Genomic DNA, 18,213 nt, shown 5'->3' with positions numbered 1-18,213 from the left:
ACATGTAAGTTGATTTTAGCTATAGTGCCAAGCCAGATTTTTCGTTGTTCTCGAAATATGGGCAAAAATCCAAGATGGCCGCCACCGCTGGTCGTGAAATTTTAAAATCGCAATATCTTTGCCAATAATTGACATAGAAAGTTGTATAATGTGTTTATATCTATGTTTTCGTACCCATATAAACTGAGTAAACACTCAGATTGTACATGAAGTGTTCCTTTCTTAGTATAAATGGAATATGACTGCCAAAATGTGTAGATTTTGTGTAATTAATTCTGAAATAATCAAATTCGAATGTTATTTGGATAATATATTTTTATATTCATAGCCATGAGCAAGCACTCCATTAAGAGCACAGTATTATGAATTTAAACATTATACATGTACATTCAACTGCATTTCAGGTGAATAACCAGGTTTGAACATGTCGGCCAAGAAGAAATGTAAGCTTATCCATGGAGCCAGCATCAGTGTTCCCAAACCTATTGACTGGACAATGTGTAGTCTTTGCCAAAGTGTTACATCTGAAGTGCTCCATTGCCCAGCAAAATCAAGGAAAGCTAGTGGTGTTGGTGCAGGTTACAAAACCCTGGGCGACAATTTGACAATTTTCAGCGAAATGAAACGACAACCTATTCCAGTTGACATATCACAACTCGATGATGGTACTGGTATTGGAAATACACTGGAAGCACACGAGGCCCAGTGGCACAATTCATGCAGATTGAAGTGCTCATCTAGTCGTATAGCCAGATTGGAATCAACAATGTGCACGTCTGAAAACCTAAGCGAAGGCCAGCAAAGCAAGTCCCACTATACCCGCCAAGGTTCCTCGCACATTGACGGTGATCTCGATCAAACCAGAAAAAACACATGCTTTTTCTGTGACCAACCAGAGACCAAAGAGCAACCACTACATGAGGCAATGATGCCAAAGGTCACAGCACGAGTGAAGCGTTGTGCAATCAAATTGCAAGATGAGAAGTTAATAGGAAAGCTGAGCAGCGGCGATCTTGTAGCTCTAGATGCACGGTATCATGCCAAATGCTTTGTCAAGTTGTACAATGCTAGCACTAGGAGTGGAGAAGATGCTAACATAGGCATATCTGACAGAGTGTCCCATGGCTTAGCACTGGCTGAACTTATAGGTTTCATTGAAGATGCACGAAACAACGACGATAACGTTGCCCCGGTGTTTCGTTTTGCAGATCTCATCCAGCTCTACAGTGAACGGCTTCTCGATTTTGGCGTTGAACAGTCTGGTCGGATTCACTAAACAGACTTGAAGATACGGCTACTTGCCAATATACCCGGTCTTCGTGCATTCAAGCAAGGTCGCAATGTGATGCTGAGCTTTGAAGATGATGTTGGACTAGCATTGAAAGAGGCAACCTTGGATGACTACGACGATGAAGCAATATGCCGAGCGAAGGCTGCACAGATAGTCAGAAGAGATATGCAACAGAAAACCTCGACATTCACTGGATCGTTTGGAAACAACTGCCAGGAAGAAGCCATACCACAATCGTTACTTGCACTAATTAGCATGATAATGGATGGAACAAATATAAAAAAAAACAAGGACCCAGACACTGCTCTTTTTTTTCAGACCCAGACACTCTTGACCCAGACACACCAGACACCCAGACACCCAGACACTTTCATCAATCTGCTCTCACTGTGGCACAATTGCTTCAATTCAACAGCTCCACAAGGAGACGGGCTTCGTCAACTGGAATATGTCATAACACAGATCATCCTGTCTATCTTGGGCTCTTGATTCACGGACAAACCCGCAAGCGTGAGTTGGTAGAAACCTTATTCCATCTTGGCGTCTCCATTTCCTATGACAAGAGTTCTGGACATATCTACAAATATGGTGACTGCGGCAGCTACTCAGTATGAGAAGGATGGAGTTGTATCTCCGCTAATTTTGAGAAGACATCTGTTTACAATGGCAGCAATTGACAACATAGACCACAACATAGACCACAACCCGACATCAACAACTGCACATACATCATTCCATGGCACAGGCATCTCTTTGTTCCAAAATAGAGCTACTGAATCAGATTGTACAGAACGAGAGAGAACTCCAACAGAGAACTCTGGTAGAATTGCACATTCCAGTTCACACTACAGCCTACCAGAGTCGTATACAAATGTAAAGCCAGTTTCACTCAGAACGAAGGAACCAGTGATACCCCCAACTGAAGATCATCCTGCAACAAATGACGTCCTTCTGAAAACTGCATTAGGAGATGAACACATTTGGCTGGAAAAAAAAAACAAGGGAGCAGCGAAGTGATAACACCCAAAGCACGGACGACCCAATTTCGTGGTCTGCATATCGCGGCAATCGTCACACTGAACACATAGAGCCAAGCATCAATTCCCTCCTACCTATATTTCCAGATGATTCGAAATCCATTGGAATGATTCAACATTCAATGGACGTTGTCAAGCAGGCGGTGGAATTCCTGAACCCAGGACAGGTTCCAGTAGTAACGCTAGATCAACCACTGTTCGCCATCGCTAAAACCATTCAATGGAATTGGCCGGAGTTGTATGGGGACAGATGCACGTGCGGTCACCAGATGTTCCATCGCCAAGTTCCTGGGGGTGGAGAAGAAGTCCTACCCTCAAATGGGAGCCTAGTTAGACAGTACTACCAGAAGCTGCGGCCTCGTGCTCAGAACTACTGAAGTGTGGGTGCCAAAAAAGATGCGTCGGACACTAAATGCGTAAAAGCAGCATTGAAGTGTACATCACTGTGCCGGTGTAGCGGAAACTGTGAACAAAATGGAAATGAACGAGATGGTTGAGGACCTCAAGCCAGAGCTACGATTGTCACCGTGTGAGATAAATGAAACGCATACATTTTAGTGGATTGTTTTAAAGTCGGATTTGCCATTTTATTTATACTATTTTATTGACATTTTATTAAATATTTTCTCACGTAATACTGGTATTAAGTTGTGCAATCATGCGTTTATTTCCAATTGAACACTATTATTGCGATTTATTTTCAGTCAGGATTGTGTGTTTAGAAAGTGATACATTGTACATACAAATATGATGTTGTGTTATTAAATGTTATTTGTTATTCATCACAACATGTGATTATATTTGTTTATGTGTAATTATGTTTGGTGTTCAAGCAATCAAAAGTATTACTGTGTATGGTTTCTGGTCAAAAGTTCTTAATGAAAGTATTGTGTTCATGGCGTTGAAACTATTGTTTTATAGCTTGAATTATTGAAAGTTTGATGTTTATTATAAATGTTTTAAATGTTCATGATGATGTTTGACTTGATTTTATTATGCTCTTTCTGAACTCTCTACGCCTGGGAGCCTGGGGTGTATCAACAAACGACATTCTGATTCGATTTATAGTTCAGAATCGATTAGTCGCATAAAATCAGCACATTTTGGCAGTCATATACCACTTATACAAGCACGGAAGCATGTTATGTTCAATCTGAGTGTCTAATCAGCTTTTATGGGTATGAAAACATTGGTGTAGACACTTTGTACAACTTTCTATGTCAATTATTGGTAAAGATATGGCGATTTTAAAATTTCGCAACCAGTGGTGGCGGCCATTCTTGGATTTTTGCCCATATTTCTCGTACAACGAAAAATCTGGCTTGGCACTATAGCTAAAATCAATGTATATGTTCTTATGATGAACTGTGCCAATTTTTGTGCTTTTACCACCAAACCCACAATCGTTCTGATATTATACACATATCCACCGCACTAACAGCACGGAACGGTTCATCACGGCTCGGCTCGGAACGGTCTAGTATGGCACGGCATGGCTCGGCTCGGCTCAGAACGGTCCGAAACAGCACGGCTCAGCTCATTTTTCGGCTGTCACCATCATTTCTCGAAAGGAACTTTTGCGATAGATCGATGATTTTTTTTTTTTCCATCAACATAATTTATAAAGCAACTGATCGAATCAGATAAAGCTTACATGGCAAATGACCCGCATTTTGCGGGTTTGACCCGTTTTCTTTCTTTAAACCTGTGGACCCATTTTTTGGTGTCATTAAAACCCGTATTGGATGGAATGTAGGAACAATTTCAAAAATGCGACGTTTAGCTTCCATTCCACTCGCGTGGATTCACACGCAGAGTGACAGATCTGCAGCAATCTCGATCCGACACGCAAGGTACCGCTTTAGCCTGACTCTCTTCGCTGGGTGACGTCATGAGCTTGATCCAACCGACCAATTCCTTCAATCCTCAAAATGGGTACGCATCATCACTTCCCCTCGACTGCCATTTGTCATCACCTCAAATCAATCGATAGGCCTTTTGCTTTCCAATTCACTCTTCGACTTCTTACTGTGATATTTATCGGTATTTTAGAGTATGTCGAATGGCAGGATTTGATTCGGATCGTTTCCATTCGTATACAGGGTGTCCACAAATTACCGTTGCAAATTCAAACCGTAATACAAAGATGAATGAAATGGGATACAATGATGCGGTTTGATGTTTGTGAATGAACATTTTTCAAAGTTTTTTTTTATTGTCATGATTTGTCAAGATCATCATATTGCATTCATCACCATTTATCATCACTTGGTCTCTGTAAACCAGGCAACACTGCTCTTTGTCAAGGGGACGCTATTTCCAGTAAATGTGACGTCACGCGTCACAGGCGACAACTGGAAACCAAAAAAGTAAATAAAACTTTGAGATGTTGTGTTCTTTCTTTGGTGTTATATTCGTTCCAATGTGTTGTTGTTGTTGTTGGTTAATTGCTGGATGTTGAGAGATTATGAGGAAGATGATGCAACGGGGGTGGGCATGTGGAACGTGAGGGATATTCCATCTTAACAGAGTCGGAGATATATGTGAACGTTACTGCTGTGGAATAAATGGACTTGTTCCTTGCAATCGATCGCATTGTTTAGCGTCTGTTGAATGACGTAACAGAAATTTTCTTTTTTTGAGAAATGGTATGTATTTATGTATATTGTCTTACTTGGAATCTCCTTATCATTCCTGATTAGTCGACACGTCGAACAGCGTTTTTACCACGTTTGGTGAACCCTTTGCATGCTTGGCGGTGGTCGTGTGGCAGCTTAGCTGCCAGGGTAGCTATCATTTCTTGAAGCGTGACTGCGTCGCTGATGCAGTGCCCCTCTACCAGTACACACACTGGAACTGGTACTCATTTCGCCGACCTCTGAAGGATGACGGGCTGAGTCAACCCCCTGGTGTATTAATTCAGCGGCCGATGGGGCTTGAACTCAGGACCCCAGGATCCCAAGCCACCACCTTAACCACTGAGCCAACATCAGGCTTGCTATTTGCATGCTTCATTGTTTACGGCTGCATGGTACCCTGTTGCTTAATTTATTTTGTTTCATAGGGCTGGAATTTCAAGTGGTATTTGCAAAAAAAAACACAACTTGAGTGTCAAGTTAGACGAATAACCAAGATTAAAACCCCAAAAAAGGTTTGAATTTATTTTATCTCGTCGCAAATCTGTGACCGCAGCATTCAAAGGGTTAAAAAAAAAACCCCGCTTTCGATTCGTGCAAACCCGTTATTTATCGCCTTCAACTTGCCATGTATGATAAAGCACGTCAGAAATATAGAAATGCTTTATTTGATATTTGAAATTCCATTATCACTTTGAAAGTAAATATATTTCTGAAACTAGAACGGCATTCGGTCGAGTGCATACCTCTGCCAGGCTGAACAGTTCACGTTTTGTTTCTCACTGATAGCCCGGAACTGGATTTTCACCCAAATCTAATCGGCTTGCTCCCGTCACCTAACCAACTCATCCACCAATATTTTATTATTATTATTATTTATATATATATATATATATATATATATATATATATATATATATATATATATATATATATTAAATTAACGATTGTCCACAACTTTTTGAAATACCATACTATATACTGTGTATATATATATATATATATATATATATATATATATATATATATATATATATATATGTATATATATATATATATATATATATATACACATAAAACTACACATGATGGCACACGAGAATTTAACGACTCGGGACGAGTCTGTAAAAAGGGGAGGGGGTGGTGTTACGGCTGTGGAAATTCGCATTACACCATGAAGGGCCCGTAGGTGAGATATCTCTAAGTACATGTGTAGTTAGCCCAAACACATTGTATAGAGGGAATTTATGTGATTCATTCGGGCTGCGACGCTTGGAGTTAGCCGTTTTTCTGTTATATCTCTATTTTGAACCAACCACGTCTCAACTGCCATCACGTCACAACCACCAACCACAATTCCACTTCACAACAACCACAAGCACACCTGCCTCTCAACAACCACGCCATCCTCACCACTCCGCCAGCAACCGTCAACATCTCCACGAACACAAAAGGGGAACAACAACAACTCCCATCCCGGTTTCTCTGGTAAAGAAGGATGACTGTTGGAACTCAACTCCCACCCCGATTTCTCTGGTGGAATGTCCCCCCCCCCGCGTGCCGCGATGGGAGGGGCGGGGTGCCAGGGAAATAAAAGGGCGCACGGGGGCATCGCTAAGAGGAGGTCAGGTCAGGGCGGTCGGTGAGAGTGTCAGTGTCAGTCGGCGGTTCATGGTCTCCTGCCCGTCTGGGTCTTGGAGAAGCGGTCCGTAGAGCGACCCGCTCGTTGGAGCTTGCAGTCAGTGGAGAGTCCGGACGTCGCGGAGGGACGCGGACTGGAGGTGCCGCTCTGCCAGCTGTGTCGCGCAGACCTGCGCGTTCGTACAAGGAGCGCCGGAGAGAGCTCGCCCACCATCGCACCGCGGGGGTGCAGGTAACCTGCAACGGTCTCGTGGGACTCGTTTGGTCTGCCAAGTCCCACACCATAAAGGCCCACTGGCCCTGTCTGGCGCCCTTGTCTTTTGAGGGTGGCCTTTCCTTTTGCTTTCGAATGAATGTTGTTGGCGCTGTCTGTAAAGTAGAACTGTATAAGTGTTGCCGTGTGTACGCGTATTCGATTTAACTCTTGCTTTCGCTTTATATGTGCATTTTGATTATTGTGGCTGTATATGTGTGCTTTCTGTGTGCCGCGGAATAAATGTGCATTGTGTTGAACTGTTTTCCCGTTTCGCTTCGTCTTTTCTTTATTGACCCTCCATCCTGCTTCACGTAAGGGGTCCCTAGTGGGCTTAATACGCCCGGTAATTAATCTGAACCTTCCAGGTCGGCGATAACGCCGCTTGGTTATCCCGATAGCACGGAACGGGCCGCCCAAGCGACTCATGTCCGGAGTTGACCTGTGGCGAGGTACGATCACCCGGTTTACCATCCACGTGGGTACTTAGGTAGGTCGAGTTTGGCGAACAACCCTATCCTACGCGGGTGGCCGATTGGTACGATTGTGGTGAGGTCGAAAGGCCCACCCATGACTGGCTCCGGGCGATAGTTCCCAGAGGGTCACGACTGAATTGTCCGTCCGGTGGGCGATGTGCCGCGATCCGAGTTACGTGGCCGTCTGCACGCCGGCGGGCGCGAATTCACAACAATATCGTTTTCAGCCCGATCTCTCAATCGTGAAGAATCGCTGAAAAAACTTATCAGATTTGGAACCAGATTTGGATCTTCACCAAAATCGATTCATTTTGTCCATGTCCACCAAATATTGTCCGAATCCATCCATAACTTTTCCAGATATCCTGCTCATGGACAAGCAGACAGACAAAGGTGAAAACATGACCTCTGACCACCGAAGGTGGCAGAGGCAATTACAATTGAAACGTATCTACTATTTCTGTTGCCACGACATATCTAGAAAGACCATTCCATGCATTAACTGATATGACTGAGAGAGCCCCCTGCCTTAATACAGTCCAAACTCAGCTCTTCTTTACTTTCAGGCTTTGGCCCCTGGTCCAACAACTGTATATTCTGCTGAGGAATCCTAATGCATTTAATTTGTCTGTACCCTTCATTATCTTAAACATCTCAATCAAATCACCTTGTAACCGTATCGTTTCATATGGATAAGTCCTGTCTCCTTCAGCTGCTCCTCATAGCTTTGTGTAGCGAGGCCCAGAATCGATCCAGCAGCTCGAAGCTGAACCCTTTCTAGACCAGCTCCAAGACTAACCCTTGTACCATGTAATCCCTTTTCTCATTATTCTTACAGATTCCCAGCACGTGACATTTCTTTATGTTAAACTACATCTGCCAATCATCACCCAACTCACAACTCCCTGTCGACTTATCTATCTTAACTCCAAACTTTGTGTCATCTGCAAACTTAGAAAGTATACTCTTAACCCCACTATCCAAATTGTTCATGTAAATTATGATTAATAATGGTCACAGTTCCGATCCTTGAAGTACCCCACTACTTGCATCCTCTAAGCCAGACATCCTGTTATTTTGAACTTGATGAATGCCTTCTGCTTTCTTTGACATTTTTCCAAATTCATTAAAAATGAAAAGCTAAAATGTATGGCGTCAAAAGTATTCATCCTCTTTGCTATGACACTCCCAAATTGAGCTGAGGTGCAGCCAATTTCCTTGGATTATCCTTGAGATGACTCCATAACTTGGTTGGTGTCCACCTGTGGCCAATTCAATTGAATGGACATGATTTATAAAGAAACACACCTTTCTATATTAGGTCCCACAGTTGACGGTGCATGTCAGAGCAGAAACTCCACTGGGAAGTCCAAGGAACTGTCCATAGAACTCTGAGATAGAATTGTGAGGAGGCATAGATCTGGAGAAGGGTATAAAACAATCTCGAGTGTTGAAAGTTTACAAGAGAAAAGTGAGCTCCATCATTAGGAAATGGAAAGAATATGGAATTACCCAGACTGTTCCTAGAGCTGGCTGTTTGACCAAACTGAGCAACTGCGCAAGAAGGAGGTGGTCAGGGAGATGACCAAGAACTCAATGACCACTCTGACAGAACTACAGAGTCCCTTGGCTGAGATGGGAGAACCTGCCGAAAGGACAACAATCTCTGCAGCACTTCAAGTCTCGGCTCAATGGGAGAGTGGCCAGATGGAAGCCATTCATGAGAAAAAGGCACTTGACAGCACACCTGGAGTTTACAAAAAGGCACATGAGGAGGCAAAAGATTCCATGGTCTGATGAGATGAAAATTGAACTATTTGGCCTGAATGTAAAGTGCTACATCTGGCGGAAACCGAGCACAACTCATCACCCATCTAACACCATCCTTACCGTGAAGCATGATGGTGACGGCATCATGTTATGAGGATGCTTTTCAGTGGCAGGGATTGGGAGACTTGTAAGGATAGAGGGAACAATGAATGGAGCCAAATACAGGAAAATCCTTGAGGAGAACCTGCTTCAGAGTGCAAAAGACCTTCGACTGGGGTGAAGATTGACGTTCCAACAGGACAATGACCCCAAGCACACAGCCAAAGCAACACTGGAATGGCTTCAGAAAAAGAATGTGAAAGTCATTGAGTGTCCCAGCCAAAGCTCAGAGTTGAATCCCATTGATAAATCTGTAGAAAGACTTGAAGATTGCTGCTCATCGACGCTCCCCATCGAACTTGACGGAGCTTGAGGAAATCTGCGAGGAAGAATGGGAGAAAATCCCCAAATCCAGATGTGCAAAGCTGATACAAATGTACCCAAGAAGACTCGAAGCTGTAATCGTTTCCAAAGACACTTCGACAAAGTATTGACTCAGGGGGTTGAATACTTATTGACGCTAGACATTTCAGCTTTTCACTTTTTATTAACTTGTAAAAATTTCTCAAAACATGCTTTCACTTTTGTCATCATGGGTTATTTTGTGGAGATCGGTGACAAAAAAATTAAAGTTTAATCCATTTTAAATTCAGGCTGTGACACAACAAAATGTGACAAAAGTCAAAACGTGTGAATACTTTCTGAAGGATATATATATATATATATATATATATATATATATATATATATATATATATATATATATATATATAATATATATGTATGTATACTGAACAAAAATATAAACGCACCAAGCGATTGTTACTATTTTACCTCAAACTCATTAATACTAAATCATCACAACAATTTGGTTATAGAATCCATGACAATTGAGCATTAAATTTCAGAGTTCCTTGAGAATTCTGGCGACAGTCTTTGCGCTACAACAGCCGACACAACCGAGGTGTCACTGTCAGAGTTCACACAGTCAGTAGCGGGTGTGTCCACCATTGGCGTCGCACAGAGCGGTGCATCTCCGGCACATGGACATCACCAGATTATCGATGGTGGCCTGAGGGATGTTTTCCCATTCCTCCTGGAGAGCCACACGGAGCTGGCGGACGTTCTCTGGGACTGCGTAACGTTGTCGTACGCGTCGATCAAGAACGTCCCAAAGGTGCTCGAAGGGCGACATGTCGGGAGAATATGGAGGCCAGTCGAGGACATCAATGTCCTCCTCACCGAGGAAGTCCATGCAGATCCTGGCAACATGGGGGCGAGCATTGTCGTGCTGAAACGTCACATGGTGAAGGCGCACAAACGGCACGACGATGGGTCTGAGTATCTCCTCCCTGTACCGCTGCCCGTTCAAGTTGCCTTCAATGAAATGAAGTCGAGTGCGCTCTCCATGGCATATGCCTGCCCACACCATAACACTGGCACCACCGTGTGACACCCGACGAAGGACATTGGCGTCAGTGTAGCGCTCCCCAGCCCGACGCCAGACGCGGAGTCCGCCATCAGCCCGATACAGCTGGAACCGCGACTCATCGGTGAACAGCACTCTCCTCCATCGTGCGGAGGGTCCAGCGCAAGTGAACATTGGCCCAGTTCAGTCGGGTCTGACGCCGGACTGCAGTGAGGTCGAGTCCCCGGTGTGGTCGGCGGGCTCGGAGGTTGGCCTCCCTCAAGCGGTTACGCACCGTCTGGGCTGAAATGCGCCTGTTATGCAGCCCGACAGTCTCATCGGCAGTCCTCGTGGCCGGTCGGAGTCGATCCCGGAGATGTTGCAGCCTCATGTGACGATCCTGACCGGCGGTGGTCACACGTGGTCGCCGGGCATGTGGGCGGTTCACGGTGCTTCCAGTCTCTCTGAGGCGCGTTCTCAGGCGGCTAATGGTGGAGTGGTGGACATTGAAGTGTGCTGCAACGGCCCGTACTGACGTCCCAGCATTCAGCATGCCAATGGCGCGCTCCCTCAAGATTTGTGGCATGTTGACATTTGGCACCAGTCCACATTTTGGGGAGGCCTTTTATAGGGCAAGCTATAGGGAGTGTTTGTGTCCTGGTCACGCTCACTGACCATCACTCTGTCAAGCCCCATGGTGCTCATGGGAAGGATTACTCAACGTGTGAGTCCACACACTCAGAGTGGTCAATTTCAATGGGAACATCTGTCTTGAGCAAAACAAAGGAACCATTGCTCAAACATATCATCGGTTTGACCATTTTCCCATAATGGCAATCTTGACTTAGATATTTAGGTTGGTGCATTTATATTTTTGTTCAGTATATATGTATATTGTATATGCATGTTTATACTGTATATGGAGATTCTTCGAAACTTGTTAATGTCTGATGTAAAGTTTCATTGATGTGGGTTTACGGAACAACACCCTTTGTGTAACTTGGGAACTTTGCCAACAGTGACTTGACATTTGAATGTCATCGATTACCAAGTACATTACCGGACATCATGTAGTGGTTGCTTGTTCCAAATGTCCAGTGATAAGCTCGTCCACTTGATTGTTCAATGAAAGGGTTAATCCGTACCATACAGTCTTGTACCTCTTCAAACGTTTCTTTGTTCGTTTTGTTTTGTTTTTGAGGAAGTGTTTTATGCAAAGTATTTATTTGACTTGTAAATATGTGAAGACGATGATGTTATTCCATATATTGGAGGTTTCATGTCGCATTAAGATGAATTTTGCTTACGCTTTGTATCTGTATCGGTTGTTTGTTTTTTTTACCCTACCCAGGGCAGCAAATCTGAGAGCAAGGATGTCTCCTCCAATGCCACATGGTTGACCACCAAGACGAGGTCTGAAGAACGCAACCAGTCTGGTCGTTTTCACGGTTCCACCTCCCCCCGTGTGGTGACTCCAGAACGTCGGGACGAGACCGAAGGAGGTGACAGTCTGATTGTGAACAAGCTACAGCGTCACCGTGCCGATGGTGTGGGGGATTCCAGGGAGCCAGATGGAAGCGAAGGAGCAGATTTGCACGAGACCGCCGATCAAGTGAAGAGTCAGGACGGTGTCCCGGCCGACAAGATTGTCCGTTCGCGTGATTCTCGCTTTGACTTTGCGCGAAAGCTCGGTTACACTGAGGGGCAAGTACGCGAAGCTTTGAGAAGGCTCGGAGATATGGTGCCAATAAACGATCTGCTTCAAGAACTTGTCCGCCTCAGTACACGCCTCTCTGACGACAGCAGCAGCGATGGTGAGAGAAAGAGATACCTGTGGCTGACCATGATTCTTTAAACTGGTTAGGGGATTGTGTCTATATGCTGATGAAGCCTCATATCTGACTGTCACGGCGCTACAATGCTGGGAAAGCTTACTCGATCTGTTATTTTGTTATTACTTGGTGGTCTCTCTGTCTTCTTTCGCTTCCTTTCTGGTCCTGCACCCTCTGCTCTTTCTGTGCTTTGTCGCTCCCTCTCCCCCAGGTTTCTGCAGGGCACACGTGGTCCGACATCAACCCCTTCTGCTGAAACTACCTATATCCAAGATCACTGCCTACCTCCACTCATTCGTTCCTCTTTCTTTTCCTCACCTGTGGAATCAACTTCCACGTTCTTCCCTCCAGGTCTTCAAGACGGCTGTTCACCATCTTAAATCATCCCTCATCCAACACCATGATCTTTTCTACCTCCTGTTATCCTTCTCCCACCCCCCCCCCCACACTTCCCCCTCCCTCTACTGTCCCTTTTGTTCTGTTTTGTTCTGATCCAATCAGTGTTCTAGATCTTAGCTGTGTCTACAAAAACAGTCATGTTGGTTTTGAAACCTACAAACAGGTTGTTAAATTGTATGCAGTCGAGCTGTGGTCATGATGGAAAGGTTGTTCCCCTTCCCCGTGCCAACATTCTAACAGGCCAAGCGCTACAGACAGGGTGTATATTGAGGTTTGAATGTCCCGGAGATGTCTGAGATTGTCCTAATGATAATGTTCCTTCTTGTTTAACGAAGTTTTTCCCGGTGCTGCAGGATTTGAAAGTGGCCCGGACGGTGCCGCGGGGTGCAGATTGGGAGGGGAGCTCGGAGGTGAATTATCCGAAGCAGACGGGATTTCGGATCCCGACCACTGCAAGAACCTCCGTCACGTTGTTATCGACGGCAGCAATGTGGCGATGAGGTGAATGCGATTGAGAAGTCGGGTTCGGAGACGTTGCTTGGCCGTTGTTGTTTACCAAAACAGCTCTGCTGGTTAAGCAGCAACAAATATTGTTCAATGCATTTACTTAACTCCTTTAACAATTTGTTTCCAAAAGTAGCACAACGAGGGTTCAACTTGTGTCGATGTTGCTCATATATTTTATTTATTTATTAGTTTTGTCTCGAAGCAGCAGCTGATAGAAGGATTGTTTCCGTGCAAGTCTAGTAAGCATAACCACATTCCGCAAGAGTGTGTGTCTGTGTCTGTGTGTGTCTGTCTGGCTGTGCCCTTAACCTACAATAACCTTTGCAGAGTCCACTCACAAGTAGAGATGCAAATACTATTTTGGTGCTGGGAGTGGGAGATTGCATGGCATGGGTGCTGGGGATGATGACTGCACAGCTCGGGTGCTGGGGAGGAAAGATGCCTGCACCACATGGGTGCTTGGGGGGGGGGGTGGAATGTGTGGCGCGGATGCTTGGTTTCTGCTGGTGTGTGAGCTCAGTGTTATTGTCAAACTTATTTCATTGCACCACTAAGTACAGTGCTGTATATAAACATCTGATAGTTGCTTTGGCAGTGTAGTACAAGGAAGCACACCAAAGTCCTTGGGTAGCTTATCATGTTGAATCCACGGTTTCTGCTGGCAATGACGCTAAGTCTCCCAAAAGGTAGCACCCAACTAAAGACAACAACTTTATAAATACATTTTTCTGCCTATATTTGTAAGAGCCTTCCAGCGAACTTTGTAAACATGAAACATTTTTTGAATGACTTTGTTCTGGTTCCAAAGCAACTGACTTTTACAACAAAGGCAAACCTATATTTCGACTTTTGATGACGGACTGTGGAGGGTTTGTTCAATTTGTGCTCCCCGCCACTTTTTTCCTCCCTTACTTTTTGAAGCCATGGCAACAAGGAGGTGTTTTCATGCTTCGGTATCAAAATCGCGGTCGAATGGTTTCTGCAGAGAGGTCATAAAGAGGTCACGGTGTTTGTTCCTGCTTGGCGCAAGGAGCAGTCTCGTCCAGACGCGCCAATTACCGGTACTGAGCCATACTTGCTTGTTTCCTTCTCATCTGATCTCTTCCTACTTGTTCACTACTCATGCGGCAATTTATAATCAGTTCCCCGCTTCTCATGAAAATGTCCTTAATATTCATAGGATTCGGGCCGTGGACATCAACACAGCAATAGGGCAGCTTTCGGTGTTCGTTTACCCACATTCGAGGCAGATGCTTGTGATGTACAGTATTACAGAAACAGAGCTTCTGAGCGAGAGGAGCTTTTAAAAGATATCGGTATCTTTTTCATTTCAACTGTTTCATTTATCCTTTGCTTCGGCATTATTCCTTGGATGTGAAGGCCGCAAAAGAACAACGAGAGCGAAGTCGATGGCGCTCCATCGCAAATCCCCATGCTTCCCACCGAAAGCAAAGTTGAAAGATGGCAAAACGCTCCACCAGGAATGTCCTAATATCAAAATTTTAATTAATTAATTTTTTAAAACGTTTTGATCCCTGTGACCTCAAGTCCCCGACCTCTGGGGCATGAACTGGGGGTCAAATCCCAAAAAAGTCGTTGCCTGTTTCATGCGTCCCACAATGTTGATTGCATATTCAAAGTTTAATTTTAAAATGTTTTTATAACAACCAAGTTTTGTAAATTTCTGCTTAACTTTTTCGGAGGAGATAGCATGATGGTCAGACAGACAGACAGACAGACGGATGGACGGAGTCGATTACAGCAACAAGAGCATGCTGCTTTCGCTCGTATATGATTGTCGATGCTTTGGGGTTATTTGGTGTAATTTGAAAGTCGAGCTTTTCAGGAATCCTTCCAATGACCCGTCATTGAAGAAATTTGTTGTTTTGTTCTCGGGAATACGATTTTAGTTTCGGAAATTTACGTTGGCTCATGACCTTGTGAAATTGTGAAAATCAGGATTCCATAGCTCTTGAAGTCTGAGGGTGTGCATGAATTGTTTAAAACCTTTAACAGACAATGGAAGACCGTGTGCTAAAGCGGAGAGTATGATGTCATGCACATTCTCTCTTACGATGTCACCACGAGTCGGTGTCACAATAAAACTCCCATCGTGAGTGATTGAAAGCACGGAAGCTACGTAGCCGTGCCAACCTCCATGCCCATTAGCTTAATAACAAGGCCTTTTTCTAATTATCAGGGAATTGCACCTTGTTGCGATTCGTCGGTCTGATTGAAAGAATTGCAAAGTTCTGAAAGTCTTGGGCAAACCGAAATTGCAATTTGAAGAACGAACGAATGACTTTGAGACGATGATTTGTGCTTGGACGATTGCCTTTACCTCAACCTTCCATTCCCCTGTTCCTCTATCTAGATCAGCCGCTGCTGCGTGAGTTGGAGAGGCACGGCGTCCTGGTTTTCACCCCTTCACGTCGGGTGTCCGGACGACGCCTTGTTTGCTACGACGATCGGTTCATCGTCAAACTCGCATACGAATCGGACGGTATCATCGTGTCCAACGACAACTACCGAGACCTGCAAGGGGAGAAGCCGGAGTGGAAGAAGTTCATTGAAGAGCGATTGCTCATGTACTCCTTCGTGAATGACAGGTTGGTGCTCCTCGGGTTAGTGGTTTTGGCAATTTAATTTTATCGGATGGCATAGTTGATAGTCATGCATTTGTTGTTGCTTATTGATCATATTTTTTAACGAAACATTTCACACTTATTGATCATATTGTAAAAATCAATTTTAAGCTATGCAATACAGATGTATTTTGTAGATTTCAAAATGAATAATGACAGTGTTAGGAAAGCTTCAGTTGTTGAATTGTCCACCAACAGCAGGGTTGAAGGGCAAAATAGAGGAATACTTGAATAATGAGGGAAGTGGAAGAGGAATGAGGGGTAGGGAGGACGCGTGGGGTGGTCAAGATGGATACGGAAGGAAACTCTCAGGAAGGAAAAACTCGGTCAATATTCGTACCACTCAAACGACGTCGTACAGCTTTAGGTGGCTGTGAGCAAACCCGCCCATGGTGGTGTACTGAGTTGTGTGAATCGTGTTGGTGACCCCAAAAGTGTAGTTTTATTAATTTTTTTAAAGTGTTACTTTCAGATGTTCTTCTGTAGGTGAAGATGGTCATTTTTCTCTGGGGTCTCATCGTGAATTATTATTGCCAGCAGAAGCCTGTTCTAAAATTCCGAGATAAAAAAGAAAGAAAGAAACAAGCTGGTAGGCGGACATGGGTAGTCGACTACCCAATAGAACCTGACGTGATGGGCCCGTTTGGGGAATGACCTGAGGATTAAGCACAAGAAAATTCATGATTCGAGCTTCAAGGGTTAATGCTGCAGATTGTTTTTTCGTTAAAATACCCCCACATTTAGAGGTTTTTCGGCCGTTACTCGGCAACGGAGGGGTCCATAGCTACGGTTCTTTCTCACACATAACTAGGACATACCATGAACATACCATACCAGTTTCATGTATATCTGTCTCGTAGTCTCTGAGATATAACGAACTTCGTTTTTTTATTGTTTTCGACCAGGGTTCATTCAAAGTCTATCTTCTCCGACAGTTTTCATAGGATCCGGCTGGAAATTTTTGACAAAGAGGTTGATTATAGTGCGCATAAAAGCCTGAAAGCCGATTTTTGATTTTAGAAAAAATATTTTTTTATGATTTTTCAAAAATTTCAAAGTCCCGTTGCTAGGCAACGGGTGGTTGCTTAGCAACGGAACTCAAACGCGCATACTCCCAGCCCATATGGCACCTGTTCGCCAAGTTTCATCGAAATCGGTTTGCTGGCTTGTGCTGTGGAGCCACGCGTTGCAGAGAGACACACACACACACACACACACACACACACACACACACACACACACACACACACACACACACACACGGAAAACCCGACAATTAGGGTAGAAAAAAAATTCTCCCAAAAACTTTTTTTGATTTTTTTTTTTCGACTCTATCGACTCCCAAAAAAACGAAGCCTTTTATTTTTGTGCTGGTTGAAAGAGTTCAAAAATGGGAGGTTACATATTTATTCAGGAAAGGAAAAAAAAATTTCGGGAGTGATCGGAGCAGCGGTCTGTTGCCTATACACCGCTCGGGTTCAACATTTTATCTGATTGAAAAAATTATAATTTCCCCGTATGTTTGGATTAATTTGAAGTTTGGACACTTATCCAACCAAGATATTCTCGTTTTGTAATTTAATTAATTTTTGAAATTTGTAGAATTTGTTTTTCACATGGAAGTTGTGGGTTACGATGTGTAAAATAAAGGTGGAAAAAGTCTCATTTCATGCCATTTAATTCCAAGCTACAAGGCAACAAAAGGTGAAAAATTTGCAAGGGGGTGTAGACTTTCTATTGGCACTGTAGGTGTTTTAATTTACTGAGAGATAAATGTAACACCTATAAATAGGTGTTACCTGTATCTCTTGCTTCACTCCACTCAGCCAAGTGTGGTGTCACCTTACACGTTCCTCGGAAAGGGCATCCACCCACGCACCACGCTACTCCCCAAATCTCCTGTTTTCTCACTCTTTTTATTATTCTATTTTAAATCATTCATCACATTCCTTTGACAAATGAGAAAACTCAGCTTTACTCTGGACATCTTTTTCAACACAGGAACCCTTTGTCATGTGCTATTGCAGGTTTATGCCCCCCGATGATCCCCTGGGGAGAAACGGTCCATCCCTCGACAACTTCTTGCGCAAGCGTCCCATCCCGAACGAAGGCCGCCGAGTCCATTGTCCATACGGTATGGGCCGGCACATTACGCCAGAAATGTTCACAGTGTTCCGGTGACGTGCAGCAAATGCAAATGTTTTGGAACTCGAGATAGC

The 18,213-nt window shown here is 44.0% G+C and overlaps 1 protein-coding gene across 1 annotated transcript in view; it reads left to right on the top strand.

Moving 5' to 3' along the window:
- The window catches only part of LOC147011428 (uncharacterized), a 35,859-nt gene that overhangs the window by 11,401 nt on the left and 6,245 nt on the right, over positions 1–18,213 (top strand). The window contains exons 3-7 of the mRNA XM_085857132.1: positions 11,963–12,425; positions 13,196–13,343; positions 14,271–14,410; positions 15,724–15,958; positions 18,022–18,128. Coding sequence (XP_085713258.1) covers positions 11,963–12,425; positions 13,196–13,343; positions 14,271–14,410; positions 15,724–15,958; positions 18,022–18,128 — 1,093 coding nt within the window. The remainder of the gene's footprint in view (positions 1–11,962; positions 12,426–13,195; positions 13,344–14,270; positions 14,411–15,723; positions 15,959–18,021; positions 18,129–18,213) is intronic.

This window comes from Eptatretus burgeri, chromosome 15, assembly GCF_056783735.1.
Source record: "Eptatretus burgeri isolate ZD-2024b chromosome 15, Ebu_testis_v1, whole genome shotgun sequence".
Taxonomy (NCBI): domain Eukaryota; kingdom Metazoa; phylum Chordata; class Myxini; order Myxiniformes; family Myxinidae; genus Eptatretus; species Eptatretus burgeri.
This window is presented reverse-complemented; position numbering and strand designations above follow the sequence as displayed.